The following is a 22,104-nucleotide window of genomic DNA, read 5'->3' as shown; positions in this document are numbered from 1 at the left end:
TTTTTTTTTTTTTTTTTGTTAAAACCAACTGTTTTAGGTTAAGTTTTTATAAGTTGATATCGGCAAGTCAATTTAGGGTTTGAGTGAACCAGAAGATTTTAATTTTTATTTTTTTAATAATTAACATATTAAAATAATTTAAAAATATTAAAAAATAAAACTAAAAGAGAGTAGAAATACACCATATAAACACTCACGGTTAACTATGAATTCATATTGTAAAATTATTTTGCCCTTCATAATTAAAACCTTGTAACTTGCTTCCAGTGAAAAAATTTACTCATTATAAGATTAAATGGGGATAGAACGATTTTTAAATCTTTTATTTGCATAATATAATATTTAAAATATCCTTAAAAGTTAAACTTATTTATTTATTTATGCATGGACAAATTTGGTTTTTCCATCTTTCGGTGTAATTACTAGATACTATTAGAAGCAAAACATATGTAGCTTAGATCAAGAGGTTGTTTAGTATTTTTGCTATGGTTTTCTTCATTAATATCATATAGGGTCAGTTCTTTTAATAAATTAAATAAAAAAGAGAGGGAGATAAAAGTTGTTAGGGCATGTAATGCAAGTATTTGCGTGTGGGGACACCGCACACCCCTTGAGTGGTGCGTGCAACACCTCCTAACCGCTAAAAAAAAAGAAACATTCGTCTTTGTCTTTATCAATGGTGCATGTTGAGGTGCATCCATCGAATCGAGGCGGTGTATGTGAGGTTTTTCGAGGTGGTTAGGCAACAATTGGATCTCCCCTCCCTCTTTTTTTTTCCTCCCTTCAAAAAACATGTCAGCCCAGCCAAAATTAAAAGTTGTCCTCAATTTTCTTCTTATTTCAATTATATCTCTTATTCTTGTGATTGCTCTTTATTTGTTTTGATTTTGATTTTATTTTCTTCAATTTCATCCCTTAGTATTTTGTCATGTTTCATATTAATATAAAATTTGATCTTTATTATTTTGATTGTTATTTTATAAAAAAATCAATTTCATCCATTATTACTTGATTAATTTTAATTTTCATGTCTCTTATTCTTTTAATAGTTTTTTTTTGTCTTGGTTTATTTTTTGAAATTTGTTTATTTTTTCAATTTCATCATTCAATATTTATTTTTTTTAGAACTGGGCTTCATTAATTTTTTTAGTGTAGTGATCTCGATCTCATGACTCGAGTCACGAGTATGAAATTTTAACCCAGATCGATATTGGTCTTTTTCTCAACAATTTTATTTTTCAATTTCATAATTTAATATTGAGTTTATTAAAGAAGCATTTTTTTTTTCTTTCTATGATGATAACTTGGTTTTGCGGTCCAGGTCATACATTTACCATATTAACTTGGATTGACTTTGGGTTTTTTCACTATTTTTATGTTAAATTTATTTTTTTATTGTTTTTTTATCATTTTTTAAAATTGATTTTTCAGGCTTTAGCATTAGATTTTTGAGAATTGAATTTTTTTTATATGGTCAACCTTGTCTCAAGCATGGGTCACGAGTATGAGATGTTAGCCCCCGTTAATATTGATATTCTTTTTTAATCTATTTTTACATCTATTTTCTTTATTAATTTCAACTTTTGACTTTGATTTTGTTAAACATTGAGTTTTTTTTTGTTTTTTTTATATATTTTTTACGAGAATATTCTGGTTTCACAATTCGGATTACAAGCTTTTCATATTAACATAGATTAAGTGAGAATTTTTTTATTTTTTATTTTTATTTTTATTTTTTCAATTTCTTTTCGTCTTCATTATGTTTGAGTCACAAAATTTTTAAAGCTTGCATCACTTTAACATTATTTTTTTAAGTCAAGAAAAAAATCAACTCAACCGCAGACCACCCATCTAGTCGTTCCTGAAGCAAATAAGGTATATAGGTTCAACGAGCAAGAATCCAGTTTCTACTCTTATAGTTATTATTTTTTTTTTTTCGATACCACCCTTTTAATTTCCCGCCAATATTACCAAATAAACACTAAAATCATAATAGTAATTAATAAATTTTAAACTACGAGAGTCGAAGTGTAACATTAATAAATTTACAAGGACAAAAATTTATTTAACCCTCAAGAATAAGACTATACGGAGAAAGGTGGCATAATTTTATTTCAGCACCGCCAAACAGACCCTAAACACAATAAAGGGAGATTCCGAAAAAAACCAAAATCAGACCCTCCTCCTTCTCCGCGGCTACCTCTTTGTCTGTCAGATAACAGGGGAGTGGGAAATCAGCGGTTGTGTTGGTCCACTGTCGACTTATTTCCAGATCGCAGATTTCCCCTTCCATCACTCATCTTCAGGTACTCTTTCTTTGTCTTTCTTTTTTGTTTGTTTTCTGCTGTTTGTAACTTTTTTTTCTCTTTTGTTTTTAACAAGGTGAAGAGGAGAGGTAAAAATAATGGCTGCAAAGCGTATCTTGAAGGAACTCAAGGATTTACAGAAGGATCCACCTACTTCTTGCAGTGCAGGTGTGCAATATTTTTTTAAAAAAATTTCTGAAAGCCCAGCTCTTTATTTATTCTGATTTGGCAAAATTTCAGTTTTCTGCTTCCCCCCCCCTCCCCCCTTTATGTGAACTTCAGTCTGCTTGGTTGTGGCTTGAAGCCCACTCTGCTTGAGCTTTTTTTTGCAATGGATGATTAGTTTTATCTGGGATTGTTCAAATCTGGAGGTTGGTAAATCCTGGGTTTTGATTGGATATATAGGTCCTGTAGCTGAAGATATGTTTCACTGGCAAGCAACAATAATGGGACCTGCTGATAGTCCATATGCAGGTGGGGTGTTTCTAGTAACCATCCATTTCCCTCCTGATTACCCTTTCAAGCCTCCAAAGGTAATTTGTTTTGCTGTCAATGGAGCAATTCCAGATTTTGACTTGTGTATGTGGTTAGATAAAAAGGCTTTGTTTTGTTTGGTTGTGTGTGTGCGCGCCCCTTTTTTTTTTTTCCCGGAGGGATAATGATGTTTTTTTTTTACACTCTTTTCAGGTTGCATTTAGGACCAAGGTCTTTCATCCCAACATTAATAGTAATGGAAGCATTTGTCTTGATATCCTCAAAGAGCAGTGGAGTCCTGCTCTTACCATTTCTAAGGTTTGATTTTGCTCTGTTAATATATGCTGATAACATGTTAATGTGCTGCAGTTCTCGTTTATTACTAGCAATACAGGCATTCACATCACTCTCTTCCAAATTTATTGTTACTAGTTATGCTTATTGCTAAGAGTGTCATCTTATAGATTTTTATCCATGTTTATTGTCTGCAAAATGTGTCCATCAAGAATCTAGAATGTTATTCTGAAATGACCAAGTGTAATGTTACGGCAGTAAAATTTGCTTGCCAGTCTATGATTGTTTGTGTAGATAGCAATGGTGCGTGTCTTGTTCTCCTGTTTAGCAACTTGAATGTTCTCCTGCAGTTAATGTTTCTTAGGATATAAAACATGAGTTGGCTGCATGTTCCATAGATTAAGAACATGAGGCTCTCTGTTGCTGAAATTCAAACAGGGCTCTTCTTCTTCTTCTTTAATTTATCAATGCTGTCAAAGCAGAATGGTTCAGTGGGTTGGTTGGGTGAGCATGAGGCTTTAGATTTCATCTTGAAACTAACACAGAAGTCTCTGTACTTTACTCCCATGGTACCACAGTCAAAGAAAGATTTGTTAATTATTACTGCTAATTGATGGATGCCTATCAGGTACTGCTCTCCATTTGCTCATTGCTGACTGATCCAAATCCTGATGACCCTCTTGTACCAGAGATTGCCCATATGTACAAGACTGACCGAGCCAAATATGAAGCCACTGCTCGCAGTTGGACACAGAAGTATGCCATGGGCTGAGGCTGAGGTTATGGAAACAATGTATAAATGGCTTGCGTTTATTGTTATGTGTTGAAATATGGTCTGTTTACTCTTTTGGGGTTGGTTTTGTGAGGGTTTGAATTTCATAAGAATGAATGATATTTCGTGCAGCTCCAAACTATGATTTGGGGGTTGAATGGAAATAATATATGGAAAGTATGTCGTTTTAATCCAGACGTTTCTTGTTGCTGCCTTTTTTAACTGTTTACGCTTTGGGCATTTCATTTCATTTATTTTTCTGTGTCCTACCTTGCATGCCCATTGTAAAAGCCAGGCCATTTGTTTTATGCGAGTTGTCTATAGAGTGTAGGCATAGAAAGAGGCATTCCACTTCTATTTTTAAGCTTTGACATCCAGCTGTGGAAAAGTGTGTTGTTTACGAGATGCATCGTGGAGTGCACCTCATGAACAAACACGCCCAACTTTGCTCACCAGACCAAATTGTGAAAATACTGAGACTGAACGTGAAAGATTATCTTATAGGAAATGGAGGCAGGAAAAGCTTAAATCACTTTAGGCTTGTCTCTTTGAATGTTTAAATATAACAAAATGAGATTTCATTGTCATGGTGATTCAGTTTCATTTACCCTGTTATGGGGCACAGATAAAAGGATCTTCCGGGTTAAAAAATTCCGTTCAAGGTTCTCGAGGGTGGAGTTTTGCGCCCCAACTGAAAACCTTCGAAGTGAATTCCTGTGAAATATGAATAAGAGGCACCATCGACTTCATGAAGAATCAAGCTTCTTGTTCTTCACCTTGTCGGCCATTCTTCTCTTGCTCGCAGCAAGCAAATTTAACCACCTCTCAGATATCAGTTATGCTGTCTCTTGTTGTTGACAACTATCTAGGATATTTGTGATGCTTGGCGAGAGACAAAACAAAAGAAATGACCTGCCAATAAGAGCATGTAAATCCAGCATAGGAATTTCAATTTAAAATAGAGTCGTTTGAGGCGAAATGATTGATACTTGTTTTAATCTACATTTTCAAGTTTAATTTTTTTTTATCAACAAGCATTGTAAATTGATTTCCATGTATATTTTATATTTTATAGAAGTATTCCATAAAACATAATTCTTAATCACTAATTAGTGGGCAATAGATTTTAAATTTAGGACCAGTTTGACTCACCGATTAATGCTTACTCCATCTACCATATTACAATGGTGTGAAAATTGTAACAATCATTTATTTCAAAACAAAAACCCTAACTTGCTAGAAAGTTCACTTGAAACAATGCAAATATTTTTTATCCTAACAAACTTTATCTACTTTTTTTTTTTTCTCATGGGAGGCGATATTTAGGTAAGTTTTTTTTTTATATATATACTAAGGTAGGTTTATGGTTGTTTTAAAAATTAAATTTAAAAAATTTACAAATTAATTATATTTTTCTAATCAAAATTTTTTAAGAAATAAAGTTTTCATGAGATTTATTAAAAGTATTTTCAGTATTTGAGTTTAAAAACTATGAAATAAAGTTTTCAGGATCCCGGTTTATTTTTGCGTTTCAAAAACGTTTTTGAAAAAAATTAAAATTTTTTTATTTTTTTCGTTGTCTCAAATTAATATTTTTTTAGTGTTTTTAGATCATTTTAATGTGCTGATGTCAACGATAATTTTTTAAAAATAAAAAAAATATTATTTTGATATATTTTTTCGAGTAAAAAAGCTTATTTTTACTTTCAAAAAATGTTTTTGAATTTTTTTATATTAAATTTTTTTATTTTAATAATTTGATATTAAAAATAATTTTTTAAAAATAAAAAAATATTATTTTTATATATTTTCAAATAAAAAATTATTATTTCTACAACCTTAAACACTTACTTAATGACATTACGGCAAGTAATAAATTTTAGTGCAACCTCCTCTCTAAAATTAGAAACAGAGCAAAATATTAGGACAGTAAACCGAAGCAACAACTCCAATTACCCAACAACAAAAGAAGGTCTCACCTTTGTTTGTTATTTCTTTCTCCTTTTCATTAGTTTAATCAGAAAAAGCACAAACGTTTGTCTACCTGTGGACAACAAAACATTCTTCTTCTGTCTCTCCCCTTCATTACTCAGCAAATCAAGACTAGGGTTCATAATCTCCTTGTTTTAATCTTAAAGAAGAAGGTAATCATAATTGATGACCCCCTTCTTGTCTTAATTTCTCTCTATGCTTCATTGTTTCTATTTTTAATGTTTTTTCTTTAAGAATAGTGCTGTTAATGTTATTGAAAGAAGAGAGTTTTAATATGCTGATTGTTGAAGTAAATGATCTTACTGTTGGTTCTTAATTGTAATTTAAAGAGAAATGTTTTGAAAGATTTTTCCTTTTTCTTGCTACCCAAATTTAATTTTACTGATATGATTTAGAGGCTTCTGCTTCACAGTTTTGAATTGAAGTGGTTAAATTCTTTTTAGTTTATTGTTTTTTTGTTGTTGTTGCTGTGAATTGTTAAGAACAATATGCATTTTAGTGGTTTTTCTTTAGGCGTGTTGAAGATTTTGGATTTCGTTCCATTTTCAGGGTAATTGGGACATTACATCAATCTGCTTGGGTTTAAAGTCTGGATTTCAGATATGGGACTTTGCTTGGCTAAGGTAAGAGTTTCTATGGAAATTAATTATTTCATCTTCTTACATATAATTGCAACCGATTACTCTTTTTTGTTTGTGTATGGGGAAGCTTGGAATTCAGGTTTCTTATTGTTTTTCTTGTTTTTAGATACTGCAAATGGAAAAAAATTACTAGACAGTCGTGAAAATGGAAGTTTATTGATGGGGGTTGGTTCTTCGAAGGTTTTACGAGGAGTTAAGAACTGAGCCATTTCCAAAATTATAGTTCTTTGTAATATTGTAGCATTAGATATAGTTGAGTTATTGATTTAATGGAGGTCAGGAACTTGGCTGGTATAATATTGCACAAAAGGATTCCACAGCTAACCTTGAGCTAGTTGGTACTAGGGATGATGTGGCGGAATATTCTCTCACTGAAACTCTCTTGGGAACATGAGACGATACCTAAGATGTATCCTTAAAAATGAAGAGCTTTTAGGTTAGAGACTTGGAGTCTTATCTTTGCTGATAGGGGAGCATGCATTGGCTGTAGGATTTAACAGCGTTGGTGTATATTGTTAGTTTTAGGAGCAACCTCGTTCTTTGGGTGCTGCACTTGTACTTGTCACTTGATTCATCCAATTCTTAGTATGAGTTTTTTGTGGTAACCGGGGGGGGGGGGGGGGTATCCTTTTGTAGTTCATGTATTAAGGTTTGATAGTCGTGGCTCACCAGCTGATATGATGTTGTGGCATGAAAAAATAATGAAAAAAGAGGATATGCAATAAATACAACATTGTTATTGTCATTTTATTACATTTAGAAAAGTTCCAAGAATAGTGGAATTCTGTATCAATTTCATGGTTATTCATCGAGTAAGAGAAACATAATGTTATCATATGTCCTAAAACCATCACAAGCTTCTCATCATTTGTAGTTTTGGTTAAGATAAATCAAATGTGTATGCAAAAAAAACATACTGTTATTTTGTGTCCTAAAAACATGACAATAACAGTTAAGGATTTTGTTAATGGTTGTGGGTGACCAGTGAAGCCACAGAAGGGATTTGCCGTGCAAGGATAAATGTTATTAACATGAAGAATAGCAAACTCTCTCAACCCTCTGAAATTCTTAAATTGTTATCAAAATCTTTTCAACTTTGAATAGGAAACTTGGGATCGAATTCTGCATTTTGTAAAGAAAAATGAATCAGTTTGTTTGGCTTAGTATTTTAATGGACTCCTTGAAATGTAGATTTAGCTGACTCCATGGCTTACTCCCCACCTATTCTTAAGGTTTCCACTTCATGTTATTGCACTGTTCCCAGGAATCAAATTGTACCCCGTCCATCATGAATCACCAATTTTGTTATACAATAACCAAATCTGTCAATTTTGTTATGTTCTGTTGGTGGCACCCTAATGAATCTATTCAATTTTGTAAAGAAAAATGAATCAGTTCGTTTGGCTTAGTATTTTAATGGACTCCTTGAAATGTAGATTTAGCTGACTCCATGGCTTACTCCCCACCTATTCTTAAGGCTTCCACTTCATGTTAATGCACTGTTCCCAGGAATCAAATTGTACCCTGTCCACCATGAATCACCAATGCCCGCTTGGTGTCGTGGTTTCTGTGCAAGATTCCATGTGGATTTAGGTATATTGTTGTCTTCATATTGCTTTCACAATAACAAGGAAAATTTACTTTGGAAAAGATCGTGCTTATCAATGGAATCTGGTTCTCTTGAAGGGACTGTGAATAGTTTAGAATGGAGAAATGATCAAAATAGTAGTTTGTAAGACTGCAGCAGAAGGTAGTAGTGAATTATGATTAAATGAAGGTTAGGGCCTTGGCTGGTATGATACTGCAGAAAAGGATTCCCCAGGCTGATCTTAAAGTAGTTGGTACCATGGGATATAACGTGGCTGAAAGTATCTAATTACTGAAAAACACATTTTCATGGGAAATTGAGACAACCTAAGCAATTATATTACTTTTAAGCTAGAGACTTACGAACTTGTTTTCGTTGATAGGAGAGCATGGGTTCTGGGATTAGTTTCAGGAGTAACATTGTCCAGGAGACTTCTCATCCGATTTTTAACATATTTTTTTTTCCATGGTAGTCAGTTAGGAAAAGAGAAACCTTTTAGCGGTTAGTTTACTCAGATTCTCAGTAAAGGCTCCCCAGCTGATGTGATTTTCATTTGCGGCCTGGAAAAGATGGTGAAGACTAAGATGGATACAATGTCGTCGAGTCATTGATTGATTGCTTCTAGAAAATTTCCAGGTTAAAATGGTGCAAGTCTGTGTCAGATGCATTATGCATTCAGGAAGAGACATCATGTATAGTTATAACAAGTTTCACATCACTGGCAGTTTTAATTGAGATGTCAACAGAATATGTAACACGAATCAGTATCATCCAAAAAATGTTACAGTCACAATTAAAAACTTTTAAAGTAGTCCGTGAAGAGTCAAGCCACAAAGGGGAACTATATTTTTACCTATTGTTTTAGAGAGGATAGTGCTGCTAAAACAAAGAATAATGAACTCTTAACCACTTAAAAACTAGTAAAACAATAACAGGGACTTTTCAACTTTAATTATTAAACTTGTGGATAGAAATTTGCATTCTACTCTGTTTGAAATAAAGAATAAAAAAAAGAATCAATTCTTTTGGCTAAATATTTTTTCTAAAATGGACTCCTTTTGTATATAGATATAGCTGACTCGTTATGTTGTTATTCCCTGGTTATCTTTTAGGCTTCCACTTTGCCATGGCACTGTCTTAAAGGATTAAATTGTGTTTGTCCTATGCAAATGTCAATGCGCACTTGCGATTATGCACTCATATTCATGTTTATTCATATTCATGTTTTATTCTTATCTTGTGGAAGTCATGTAAGGACAGAGTTCTGAGTGTTCATGCTATTTGCAGCGCAACCATGATGCGGATGATGATGAGCCGCATATCGAGCTTGCTGGTGGTAATGTGCACCTCATTACCACAAAAGAGAGATGGGATCAGAAGCTGTCAGAAGCAAGCAGGGATGGCAAAATTGTAAGTTTGACTTCTGTCCATCCACGGGATTTTTTTTTCTTCCATTATCCTTTTTTTACAGTACTCATTAATGTCTTTTGACTGAGAATTATAACTTGAGGTTAGCGAATTTCTTATTGAGAACCGAAAGAGACGAAATAGTACTGATGCGGGATATAAAAGATTTAAAGCTTAAAATAAAAGAAAGAAGAAGCTCAGATAAAAAAGAGCCTAAGAAGCTGAAAAAGAGAAGCATGTGGGTTAAAAAAAGTCTTATGCAATTTTATTTAATTTATCAAAAAATATCTAACATTTAAATAAATAGGATATAAATACTAAAATCCTAAAACAAACATTTGGGCTTATAGCCCACTAAATAAAATATCAAATAATAGTTAAATTAAGCTCACTAAATAAACCTAAATAAAATCCAATAACACAAGGGTTTGACTATTCTCCATCATCATAAAACTTATGAAAGTGTGAACCATGTCTCGGGTTTGATGTTCCTATCAACTCTCTCAAGGTTGGAAGAACTTGACCATGTCGAGTATAGTTCAAGGCGGCTCCAATAACGCTTTTAAAGATAAGGATCAAGCTGTTGTGATGTCTCTTTGGTAATCCGAGTATAATCCGAATCTGGTTCGCTAGCTCATATACTGAGAATTGTTGAAGTTCACCGTCTCTGGTAAAAACAACTAGTGCTTCCAAAGTAGTATTAATATGTTTTTTTTTTGTGCCAAAGATAAGGATAATGAGGCAAGGGTTTCAAAAGGATCATCAAAGATAAATTGTTGTGTTGTATATATAACGAGATCCATCATGACAAAAGTAGAGTTAATATCAAAGTTTAGTGGTAGTTTAATAACATAACTATTTGATTCAATTATTTGCAACGCTTTAATGGTCTAACACTGTTCGCTTAAAACTTAAGATTGGTTTCTAATGAACACTGTTTAGTTTTAATCTGTATCGTAAAATAATCTCTAACATTAAGTACATCATGATATTTATGTAAATTAGCTCGAAATTTGTATTGTTCATTACTTGCTTGAATTTGTTTTATGATCTCAACATGCAAATTATGAACTCTACATGATAAAGATTCAGCCGAATCAGATATTTGAAGTCTTAGTAGATATAATTTGGATATAACGTAGTAAATTATGATTATCTTCATCTTTCTCATCAATGCCAGGGGTAAGGGATCATAGAGCTCAACATATTGCTCTAAACCTATGATGTGTTGGATGTCAAGCATGAGGGGGGTGAGGAGCATGTTGCTCTAAACCTTTGACGTGCTAGACATCAAGCATGGTGGGTAGCGAATCAGATAGTTTAAGAAGACTAATATCATGAGACTCTTTTAAGACCATATTTACCTCTTCGGGCAATTTCACTAAAAACTCCTTCCTCTATCACTAAAGTACAATTATTATATTCTTTATTAACCTCATTTTCAGACTCATTTGGACTTGTAGTGTTAAGTCCCTTTTCTTTCACATCCTCTTCATCTAGATCTTTAAAGTCCTTAGGATTGAGTTCATACATTTAGATGCAATAATTTTTCTTTTCACCTATATGCTTATGTTTTTGGATGGCTGAAGGTTTAAATGTGCAGTTGAAGAAGATATGATCGAAACCTTGACATTTAGCACACTAAATCTCTGAACTCATCCTAAACATTTCATTAACAATTTGTTTTTTCCTTATCTTTATAAATTTGGGCACTACTAGGATTAAGTTTATATGATGGAGTACCTAACGAAGAACCATAATTTTTAAATTGAGATCTAAAAGGGGTATTACGAGGGTCTTGATATTTTATCCATTACTTTTTATAAGCAACTCATAATCTTGCAATACAATATAGATTTGGTCAAAAGTGAAAACACCTATGAGTCTAACTTTTTTTCTAAAATTATCATTCAAACTTTTACAAAATCTATGCAAAGTACTCTTTTATTATCAAACAAGTTGTGCCACTCAAAGAATTGATTCATGTCACGAATCTACTTATCAAAGATCCAGGGGTCATGATGACCGTCAAAAGTGGGGGCTTTTTTTTTTGTTAGGGCTCATAACTTGCTCATCAAGGTTATTATGTTTAGAGTAACCTAAATGATAGTCATATTGGTGACGCTTAGGGTGAACTTGCTTATGCAATGCTAGACCCTCAAGTGTAAATGATTAATCAAATAAAGATCATGACTTTTTACTAGTTTCGATAAGCTTTATAGGTAATGAAAAAACTTGTGACAAAATTTGAATAACAAAATATAAAGTAAGCAAAGTATAAGAATATAATCCAAGATGATATTTTTCATTTTTATTTTTTGAAGGCACAAAAGAATGTAAAAAGTGTATTTCCAAATAAATAAAATTCAATGAATCAAATAGTTAAGTAATTTACCGATCAAATTACTTAATATTGACGGTAAACTATTTGGATCATGTGAGCTGCCGTTGATGTCCTGAAAAATATCCTTTTGCTACTTTCAATTTTCCTCCTATTTTTCTCTCTTTTTTTACAGTCACTTTTCACATTTTTTTTTCTTCTGACCACATTTTTTTATATTTTTTTGTCACTGTTTTCTTTTTTCTTTTTCTTTTAAACTAATATAAATAAAAATTACAACTAAATTAAAAAAATGCTATAGAAATAGGCAGTAAAGTAAATTGTGGAATTTGGCAATAAACTGTCACGAAATCTCATCCTCTTCCACGTCTCTCTCTCCCAATCTTGACGTGTTAAAGAAAGATCTATCTTCTTTAATAGATAGTGTTGCTGCCAATTTTGATGTGTCAAAAAGGAAGATCTATCTTCTTTAATAGATAGTGTTGCTGCCTTTTGACTTAAACAAATCAACGAGAGAGAAACGTTTGTCAAAGTGCCGCTGCAGTTTTGTCCTCTCCTCGCCTCTCTAACACGCTGCTATCTTCTCTTCTCAAAGACTGTTGTGCGACGGCTGGTGTGGCGAAGTTGCTGAATTATTGGTTCGTGTCTGGACTCTTGTTGCTGTGGCTGCTGGTGGATGTTGGATAGTCTGCTGTTGGTTCGGTCTGTTGCCACCCTATGCTGGTGGCGTGGGTGATTTTTTTTTATCACTATTGATGAAAGCTTCCCATAAAATCTAGGATTTAAACAAGTCCATAGATAGTTTAATTTCGAGAACAATTAAAAGAATATGCTCTGATACCAAAACTGTTGTGGAACAAAAGAGATTTAGAGCTAAAAAAAACACTTAAAAATAGAAGCTGAAGAATAGAAGAATATGGGTTGAGAAAATCTACAACTTCGTAATTTTTATTTAATTCATCAAAAACTGTGTAACATTTAAATTTTTTGGAAACAGTAATTTGTATTAAAAAGGAGAGGTCTAACATTTAGAGATAAATAGAATATAAATATGAAAACCTAACTAGAATAAATAATTGGATTTATAGCCTACAAATAAATATCAAACAATAGTTAAATTAAACCAATAAATAAACCTAAATAAAATCTAATAACACAAAAGTTCAGCTATCCTTCATCATTAATAGATCATACAGATATGTAAACAATGTCTTGGGTATGATGTCTCCATCAAATAGATGCACCCTACACCCTAAAATTTCCCACAGCTCTCATTTTGCAGCGTATGCAATACAACCATGTTGGTTGGCTTTGGAGCTGACTTCATGTAAAATTTATTTGATCTACTGACTAGTGTGTTTTAGTAATCTGTTTTCATTTTGAACTGAATATGGATGTTTAACAGGTGCTCGCAAATTTCAGTGCAAGATGGTGTGGTCCTTGTAAACAGATTGCACCATACTACATTGAGCTATCGGAAAACTACCCTTCTCTAATGTTCTTAGTGATTGATGTTGATGAACTATCTGTAAGTTGTAAATTATATTCGAGCTTCCTGATATCCCAATTTCTCTTGTCATTCATCTACATAGGTTGGACTGTCATAACTATCCTTTTAGTTGCATGATATGCACCCTCCCTCTCTCTCTCGACTTATTGTACAGTCTTCACAATAGATATTGAATAAAAAGTCATAAATGAAAAAAAAAAACAAAGAAATTCAATCCTGATTTTGAAACTTGTCATATATTGATATGGCTACAAGTTTTGTTTACAGCGGAATATGTTGAACTGGATGGTGGTTAAAATTAGTGTGTTACTATGTGTGTTTGCAGGACTTTAGTGCTTCATGGGAGATCAAAGCTACACCTACTTTCTTCTTCCTTCGAGATGGGCAGCAGGTGGACAAGCTTGTGGGAGCCAACAAGCCAGAGTTACATAAGAAGATAACTGCTATTTTAGACTCATTGCCCCCTAGTGCCAAATGACTGCTTTGATGGTTCCTGGTGTCTGTGAGAGCCTATTGAACATTATCCTGTCGATGTTTTTGAGTATTGAAGCCCTTCAATTGTGTGGTTCTGCCTGTGTATTTTGTTCTGTCATGTAGATATGACCAATTTGATGCAAGCATTTTGTTGTTGATATTTCGGCAGAATGAGAAATTCCACAAATGAATACTGTTAGAGTTTGATGTTTTCAGCTTTGGTTTTTGTTTTAGAAGGCTTTGTTGGTGGAATAAGGCTGTGAAACATTTTGGAAGATCTCTGTGTATTATTATTTTTAATTAATAAAAGTTACCTTGCGTGAATAGCAATTTGAGGTATTTTTTTAAGCCTTTTACAATTCAAGAATTCAGGGAGATGAAAAGAGAGAAGAAAAGCCTAGGCTCCATAACCTACAAAAAAGCTTTAAAACTCTCCTTTCTATTTCATACCAACTCAAATTAATGAATTACAAGAAAAAAGCTGAGCTAAAACAATCAATTTTTAAAATTCATTTCCCAGAAATTTTACTTCGGAGTAGTAAAACAAAATAAAATACCATTGCTGAGATGATTAGTACTTGATTAATTGCTATACTAATTCCTAAGACCAAGTTGATTGCTCAGGTTTCATCATACCCTCAATCTCCACCAGGATATTTCAGGTTAGATCATCTTGTTGGTTGTCTTTCTGGGCTTGGTTTTCCAGTTGTCTTCTCTCTATGATCTAAAAAATAGTCATCTTATCTTCAATCTAAACAGCAAGGAGAAAACTAAAGTGTGTGTCTGTAGACAGAACATAGTCCTAACTCCTCTGCTTTTCATTCTTTGTATTATAGTGTTGTTAACTGATGTTAGCTCTGTTCATCAATAAACTTCTGCTTTAAAGTTTATTTTCTCTCTCTCCTCTCTTGGTGATGAATTGCTGACACTTTATCATATAATTTAACTGTAGGAAATCTTTGATTTGGCTGTCTAAATATCAGATGCGGGGCAATGCTTGGCTAAGGTAAGTATTTCTGATGGAAATTACCATAAATGAGTGCCTATTGCATGCTATTTTCAAAGGATTAAATCGTGTCTTTTCCTCTGCAAATCATCAATGCATACTTGGTATAGCACATTGCTATGCAAATTTTTATTCTTATCCCACTAAAAGAATGTTGTTCTGATGCTCATAATATTTGCAGCATCAGTGCAATGCATGTGATTTTAATTGGGATTTCCACTTGGTGGTAATTTTCTCCTCAGTACCACCAAAGAGAGTCAGGATCAAGAGCTGTCAGAAGCAAGTAGGGATGGGAAGACTGTAAGTTCGATTTTTGTCTGTTAAATATGACCCCACTTGGAAGAACACAGTTTCTGCTTCAGATATTTAGGGACAAAAACAGCAACTTCACTGCAATTCTTCCAGAAAGTCTTTGGAAATATGTATTGTCACCGTGCTGTTTTCGTAACATTTTCCAGGAACTGGTAATGATTAGCTGGTGATCTTTCTTGGAAAGGGGTGTTGTGGATGATATTTCCACCGTTTACCACCTAGTGCCCACTACAGCAAGCCCCACTTTCTGAATATCTTGATAATCTTTAGAATGCCTTGAAAGCAAAAGCATACACAAATTTGGACTCTCTCCCCTTCAACCACCACGTTCTCTTGTAGCTTTTTGGGGCCAATTTGAGCATGTGAACGAACAATGAAAGAGTCGTCAAGAGTTGGATGGCATTTTCTGTTCTATCTTTACCTCTCTGGCACTTCAAGCTGTACAACTGATGGATTATGCATGGAACCTACAATTCCGTGTGGACCCTTCCCTCGTATCATATGGTCATGCCGGTTTCTCTAGCATCATAAAATCATGCCGTTTGGTGTCTTGGAGCTTCTGATATTTTATCGTATTATACTGTTGCAATACAGGTCCAACAAGTCAAATACAGGAAGCATGAATGTTTTGTGCTCATTCCGAAAGTTATTAAACTCGGTTGATCCACGGATATGAATTACTAGTTGAGTGGGTTAATTCAGGTTTATTTAATCAAACTCAAAACAATATTGTTTCAAGATTTTTTTAAAAAAATTTACGTGGTTGCAATACATGTCCAACAAGCCAAATACCTCAAGCATGTATACTTTGTGCTCATACCAAAAGTTAATAAACTTGGTCCGACCCATGATTTGGATTATTAGTTGAGCGGGTTAATCTGATCAAATCCAAAACGACGTTGTTTCAAGATTTTTTTAAAATAAAATTAAAACGATATTGTTTTTTTTTTTAAAAGTCAAACTAGATTTTGACCGAGTGAATCAAGTCGTGGAACAACTCGTCGGGTTAATTATATCAACTCTTACCTGATTAATTTAAAAGTTGGCAAAGACAAGGAGCTAGGTTAAAGAATCTCGGTTAATTTATTGGGTCGGGTCAGACTACTGATTCATAGATGATGTCATCACAAATCCTTTTAGAATTAATTTTAGCGAGTTCTGGATTTGAATTCAAATAAATAAAAGGTTGCGAAGAAAAATTTATCACAAATACATTAATTTAAATATAAAATATTCATAAATGTATTGATTTGGATAAAACTTAACTCGAAAAAGATTTAATCTCTCTGCACAAAAGAAGATTGATTGTATATGCATTAATGTTGTATTATCAACTTATTGATATAATTTTATTGCAAACATTTTGGACCTTAGCCACTTTGGGACCAACTTGAAGAAAAAGCTATATTCTATATCTATCTTTGTATTTATTTACAACAATAAAACATAAAACGGTGCTTTTTTAAGTATATTTTATAGTTATTACACATTAGTTATTTATTTATGTGTCAACATTTTTAAATTTTGACCAATAATGTCATGCATTTAATAAAAACTTATTACATGATACATATCAAAAAGATTAAAACAAAGTTGAAAAAATAAAATAAATAAAAAAATTAACTAGAAACTTCAAGTTACAATTTCTTATCATATAGTTATTGTAAATTATTTTTATTCAAAACAATTAAAATTTTATATTAAAGATTTTAGTTTAAAATGCGTATTAAATATGTTTTATATATATATATATATATAAATAAAATATTTTTCTTTTTTTTTAAAAAAAATCTCTCATACGTGATCAATCCACATCATGATTTATAAGCTTTTTTAAAAGATTGAATTATATGTGACGTCTCTTTTGGCTAATAATAATAATAATAATAATAAAATCTTTTTGTTAAATTTTATTCTCTCACAAAAGTCAATTTATCGACAAACCCTACGACAGCCCTTCCACTTACACTTCCCCACGTTATTGCCAGCCAATTCAAAATGACTCGTTGAACCAGACAGTTTTAGGGCATAAAAAACCTGCTCTGGCCTTTTCCTTGTATTAACTACACTCTGCTGGGACCCCACCACTTGTAAGAGACCAGAATTTACGGCAATTCAGACCATCAAAGACTAAAAAATACCACATGCAAGCATACATCACAAGACATGGACTGTTGTTCTATCGAAATCCATCCACTTGAGTTTCAAACATGAAAAGGCATAAAAATAGTTTCAGCCGCGACACAAACATGACCTCAACAAGAAAAAAACAATATGATATCATGTCGATGCTACTATCACAAATGCCAAAGGAAGTTACACAACTTTATTTTACACTCTTCAGGTAAATTGTAGATACAAATTATAGTAACTGATCTGATCAAAACATATCAGAACGAGGGGAAAAGGTAACTAAATGAATTAGACAAGAAAAAACTAAAGAAAAAAAATGCCAAATTGAGTTTGTTTGACGATTGACAGTAGATTGCAAACTGCCTTCCTGGATTTTGATCAGCTCATCGTCCTTTCGGGTTCATGATCTGCGAGAAAACAGCGCTTGGTGTTAAGCCATCAGAGTCTTCGCTAGCAAGGCTCCGGCCGCCTATGCTCATGCTGATTCCACTGCTTCTTGAATCAGTCACAATACCATCATAACCGGGGGAAGCATCAGGAGCTTTCCCTTTATAGGTAACATTGAATGGCACCTCCTCATCATCTGCACCTACAATACCCTTGCCACCATCCTCTGCACTCTCTTGTAGCTGCAACGCAAACTCTAGGTTCCAGAGGACATCACCCATTGAAGGCCTGTCAATGCTTTGGTCAGAGACGCACTTCATTGCAGTCTCAGCAAACTTCTTGAAGCATTCAGGTGTGATCTTCCCCTTCAGATAGGGGTCAAGAATCTGATCAAGAATGCCTTTCTTATGGCAATGAGCAGCCCATTCTGCCAGGCTCACCTGTTCCTTAGGCAGTGTTGGGTTCAAGGCTGGTCGAGCACACAGGATCTCAAACAGCACAACTCCAAATGAGTACACGTCGGATTTTTCAGTTAGTTGTTGCCTCCTGAAGTACTCTGGATCCAGATAACCAAAACTACCTTTGACAACAGTGCTGACATGAGTGTGATCCAAAGTAGGGCCTGTCTTTGACAGCCCAAAATCAGAGACCTTGGCAACCCACTTCTCATCCAAAAGAATGTTAGTTGTCTTAACATCACGGTGGATAATAGTGTGCTTCGCCCCAGTGTGGAGATAGTGTAAACCACGAGCAGCCCCAATGCATATTTCAAGTCTTTGCTTCCATGGCAAAGGGGGCTTTTGGGTTTTGTATAAATGTTCACGCAATGTTCCATGAGCCATGTAATCATAAACAAGAATCATCTCAGTATTTTCTTCACAGTAACCAATCAGTGAAACAAGGTGACGATGTCGAAGTTTTGAAAGCATTTCAATTTCAGTCTGGAACTCATGCACTCCTTGCTCAGAGAGTGGATTACCACGCTTGATTGCAACTTTAGTTGTTCCACCATCAATTTCTCCCTTGTAAACTTTACCAAAACCTCCCACCCCAAGGAGCAAAGCCTCATCAAAGTTGTTGGTCGCAGACTTGATCTCAGCGAATGAGAAGTGCCGGCAAAGGTTTGAAGGTAAAGAGGAAGCATAACTTCCTGTAGTATTTGTCTTGGCTGAACCCGCAGAGTGTGAATTTCCATAAAGAGAAAGAGGAAGCCACCCAGATGGTCCATCACTTGAACTTGCCTCCTTCCCTTGTCTATGGCGTCTGGATGCAGCAAGAACACAAAAACCAATGACAACGGCTAGAACAACCCCACCACTCACACCTCCAGCTATAATCGCTGTTTGGCTCTTTGAATGACCAGATCCAGAAGCTGGTCTGGCCCTTGAGGGATCAATGATGTCCTGTTCAGGAGCAGGAATTGGATTTGGTCCAGCAAGATTACCATTTGGACTGCTTAGCTTGAAAATTTCCACACCATTTAATATTGAATCATAATACTGGGGCTTGGCTTTCAGATCAGGATGAAGTGCAAGCCACATATCCTGCTGTGGAGGCCCAGTAGGAACTAGCACGACATAATCTTTAATAACCGGAACTCCATTGTTCCCATTCCCCCCTGCCCAGGCAATGACATCCGCTGCTTCTTCAACAGTTTGATTATTGAGAAAGATGTCAAATACCCTCTGATTGATCTTGGTTATATTTGAAATCTCACAGAAATGGAGCCTAACCAAGTAATTGAAACCAGAGTCCACGCTAAATATCCAAGTCAAATTGTAATTCAAGTTGACATTAGGAGCTGGCCCCATCGATCTAGCAGTGAGATACACATTATCTGGGGCAACATATGAGGGCATCCCTGGAGGATATCTAATCTTCACATTTGGATCAGCACTCTCTGGAACACCAAATGCTGACCCATAAAGATATATTTGATCATCAGACCAGGATCGAAATAGACCTGTATCACCAGATGGGGTGATGCTATTACCTCCCACGTTTAACCTATATACATTCTCAAGGGCAGTAGTATTGTCAATGACATATGGGACACCTTGGCCGACAATCATCACTCCATTAGCATTACTATAAATGTCCGGCATTGACACAATTTCAATCCCGTTTACAAATGCATAAGCACTTGAAGGATTTGAAGACGGACTAAAAGTTATGTTCAATGTATCATCATTCACATTGATCAAATACTCCTTCATGATTGAAACATAATTCAAAGCATCCGTGGTTTGAGCAACACTAAAATTGCTAAGAAGTGTATAAGACCCAGCAGTAACAGAAAAGAGAGCATCGGACGCATTAAGCCCATTGTATGAAGAAGGATAGAAATACAAACGAACGAATTTATGACCAGAAACCACTGGGAAACTATAGGTAAAACTTGACTGAAAAATGCGAGCTGTTAGATAGGGAACTTGGGGAACGGCAGGATCTTGAGTGGAAGCAGTGGCTGTGGATGATTTTCCAGAGGAAGACAAGAATGAAGAACCCTTATCTGAGGTCCAACCTCGACCATCCGAATCAGGTAGATCGGAGTTGGCCCCACAGTCTAGGAGGGTTTTCTCAGTGGGAACATAATTTGCAGCAAAAATAACTTGAATTGACGATAACAAGCAAAGAAGAACAAGAACAGAAGCACAGAAACACTTATCCATGCTTCTCATGGACTCAACCTCAACAAAACAGCCTATAAAGTCTCTTTTTATCAGAACCCACGAAATCAACACCCAAAACAGAAACAAAGCAAGCTCAAAACTGAAGCTTGACAAGGATAAATAAAGCAGAGATCTAGGTGATTAAGCACTCAAATCAAGCTCAAACCTTTATGTGACCAGATCAAGGACTAGCTAAACAAACACCAAAAATCCAGTCCCTAAACAAGAAAAACTAGCTAAAAACCAGATTACAAGAAGCTAAGATCCCAGCACTGGAATCCCAAAGACATTGAAGGATAGGAAGCACTACTAATAAAGGACTCCAAGAGAGAGAAACAAAGAGAACTCAAGCCATCTTTCTTGAGCTCTAGGGGAACAAAACAATGGAGATTAGAGTCGGTGAAGGTGAAAGTTTACCTTCTTAGAAACAATCAGCTGAAAAGAACCTGAAAGAGAAACGGACTCACTGGGTCAATTCGGACAGATCGCCTGAATATGAAGGTGAAGAAACTAGAAGAAAGAAACCAACTTGTGTTGGCTTGAGTAGTTGCCAGTCAATTAATTTTGTTAAAGACACTAGATAGTTCTGTGGGGGTTTCTTCATATGATGTAGTAACTTCTTAATGGATTTTTTATGTAACTTCAAATTAGTCCTCGTACTATTAACTACTTCACAATTTAGTTTCTAATTAAATTATTCTTAGTGGGGTGGGCAAGACCTAATTGAATCCCTCATTTGAGTTTCTTGCATATTCACCCATGTCCTTTCTTGTCTAAGTTACGTATTTTAAGAATATTTTACTGAAGATTTAACAAGTTTAGATAATTAAGAAATGTTATTTAACTCTATTTAGATCAATAAATTCATTTAAAAATCTAAGTTCTAAATATCAAACTAGTTTAGATTAATTTCAAATACTAAATTCGAAGGATATAATAAAACCGATTAAACTAATTAAACCTAGTTTGTTAAGTCTATCGTGTAAAAAAAATAATTTAAAATAATTTAAATTTAAATTTGAGATAAAATATTTTAAAATTTGATAATTCCTTCAAAAATTAAACACTTACCACTTTGTTATTTTTTATTTTAGGCTTAATACCACATGATATGTCTATATTACAATATTAATAACCCACTATTTAATCTAGTGAGTTATTAGTTTGACGGACGGTTTAATAATATGATAGGAGAGGGAATTTGATTTGGGATATCATAGAAGTGGGGTGGGAGATCGTGAAAATGTTTTGTTTGAGAACTACATTGAAAGGACGTAAATAGTTAGGGGTAGAGGTGAGAAAAAAATCAAAAAATCAAGAAAACTAGAAAAAAATAATCAAAAAAATCAAATCATGAAAAAAATTAATTAAAATTTTTAAAAAATCAATCAATTTAGTTTGATTTTAATTTTATAAGCTAATTATATTAACTTAAAATTTTAAAAAAACCGAACGAATAGTTGGTGCTAGCCTGTTTAGATAAAACGACGTAAATAGCCTTGGAGGCGGTAGTAATTACAGTATTTGCCATTTACGGTGGAAAATGGAATTGTGAGTGGATGACAGATCACTGAAGAAGGGGTCGTAGGGGGAGATTCTCTAAAACGCGTTCAAATCATACCGTTTTAACGCGTTTGGTATTTGAGGCCCTTCCCCCCACCAAGCTGTGATGAATTTTTCGCTCTTTTATCATTTTTCTATAGATGATTAGTTGTTTGGCATTTTATTTGAGAATCTTGAATAAAATTCAATGCATTAAACCCTGTTTATATATATATATATATATATATATATA

The 22,104-nt window shown here is 34.1% G+C and overlaps 3 protein-coding genes across 4 annotated transcripts; 2 read left to right on the top strand and 1 right to left on the bottom strand.

The window, feature by feature from the left end:
- The first annotated feature begins 2,109 nt into the window (after positions 1 to 2,109).
- On the top strand, positions 2,110 to 4,041 carry LOC7472487 (ubiquitin-conjugating enzyme E2 28). 2 transcript variants are annotated; one of them, XM_024587165.2, is made up of 5 exons: positions 2,110 to 2,306; positions 2,383 to 2,474; positions 2,712 to 2,839; positions 2,994 to 3,098; positions 3,703 to 4,041. In XM_024587165.2, the coding sequence occupies exons 2-5, from the start codon at positions 2,405 to 2,407 to the stop codon at positions 3,844 to 3,846; spliced, it is 447 nt and encodes a 148-aa protein (XP_024442933.1). In that variant the 5' UTR covers positions 2,110 to 2,306; positions 2,383 to 2,404; the 3' UTR covers positions 3,847 to 4,041. The 2 variants fall into 2 exon arrangements, with proteins under 2 accessions (XP_024442933.1, XP_002323682.3); XM_002323646.4 differs by having other exon boundaries at positions 2,111 to 2,306; positions 2,389 to 2,474.
- A 1,696-nt stretch (positions 4,042 to 5,737) lies between these two features.
- Positions 5,738 to 14,138, top strand: LOC7482605 (thioredoxin H-type). The gene is made up of 5 exons (XM_002323645.4): positions 5,738 to 5,990; positions 6,388 to 6,461; positions 9,355 to 9,477; positions 13,221 to 13,343; positions 13,651 to 14,138. The coding sequence occupies exons 2-5, from the start codon at positions 6,441 to 6,443 to the stop codon at positions 13,801 to 13,803; spliced, it is 420 nt and encodes a 139-aa protein (XP_002323681.3). The 5' UTR covers positions 5,738 to 5,990; positions 6,388 to 6,440; the 3' UTR covers positions 13,804 to 14,138.
- A 3,283-nt stretch (positions 14,139 to 17,421) lies between these two features.
- Positions 17,422 to 20,896, bottom strand: LOC7472486 (receptor-like protein kinase FERONIA). Its single transcript, XM_002323052.4, has one exon. The coding sequence runs from the start codon at positions 20,316 to 20,318 to the stop codon at positions 17,634 to 17,636; it is 2,685 nt and encodes an 894-aa protein (XP_002323088.2). The 5' UTR covers positions 20,319 to 20,896; the 3' UTR covers positions 17,422 to 17,633.
- Between the last annotated feature and the right edge of the window lie 1,208 nt (positions 20,897 to 22,104).

The sequence above is a fragment of the Populus trichocarpa genome, chromosome 16 (genome assembly GCF_000002775.5).
Source record: "Populus trichocarpa isolate Nisqually-1 chromosome 16, P.trichocarpa_v4.1, whole genome shotgun sequence".
In the NCBI taxonomy this organism is placed as follows: Eukaryota; Viridiplantae; Streptophyta; class Magnoliopsida; order Malpighiales; family Salicaceae; genus Populus; species Populus trichocarpa.
This window is presented reverse-complemented; position numbering and strand designations above follow the sequence as displayed.

Coding starts and splice junctions, on each gene's coding strand:
- LOC7482605 (XM_002323645.4), top strand. CDS start 6,441: ATGGGACTTTGCTTGGCTAAG. Junction 9,478..13,220: donor CAAGCAGGGATGGCAAAATT/GTAAGTTTGACT, acceptor GATGTTTAACAG/GTGCTCGCAAATTTCAGTGC. Junction 13,344..13,650: donor TTGATGTTGATGAACTATCT/GTAAGTTGTAAA, acceptor GTGTGTTTGCAG/GACTTTAGTGCTTCATGGGA.
- LOC7472487 (XM_024587165.2), top strand. CDS start 2,405: ATGGCTGCAAAGCGTATCTTGAAGGAACTCAAGGATTTACAGAAGGAT. Junction 2,840..2,993: donor ACCCTTTCAAGCCTCCAAAG/GTAATTTGTTTT, acceptor CACTCTTTTCAG/GTTGCATTTAGGACCAAGGT. Junction 3,099..3,702: donor CTGCTCTTACCATTTCTAAG/GTTTGATTTTGC, acceptor GATGCCTATCAG/GTACTGCTCTCCATTTGCTC.
- LOC7472486 (XM_002323052.4), bottom strand. CDS start 20,318: ATGAGAAGCATGGATAAGTGTTTCTGTGCTTCTGTTCTTGTTCTTCTT.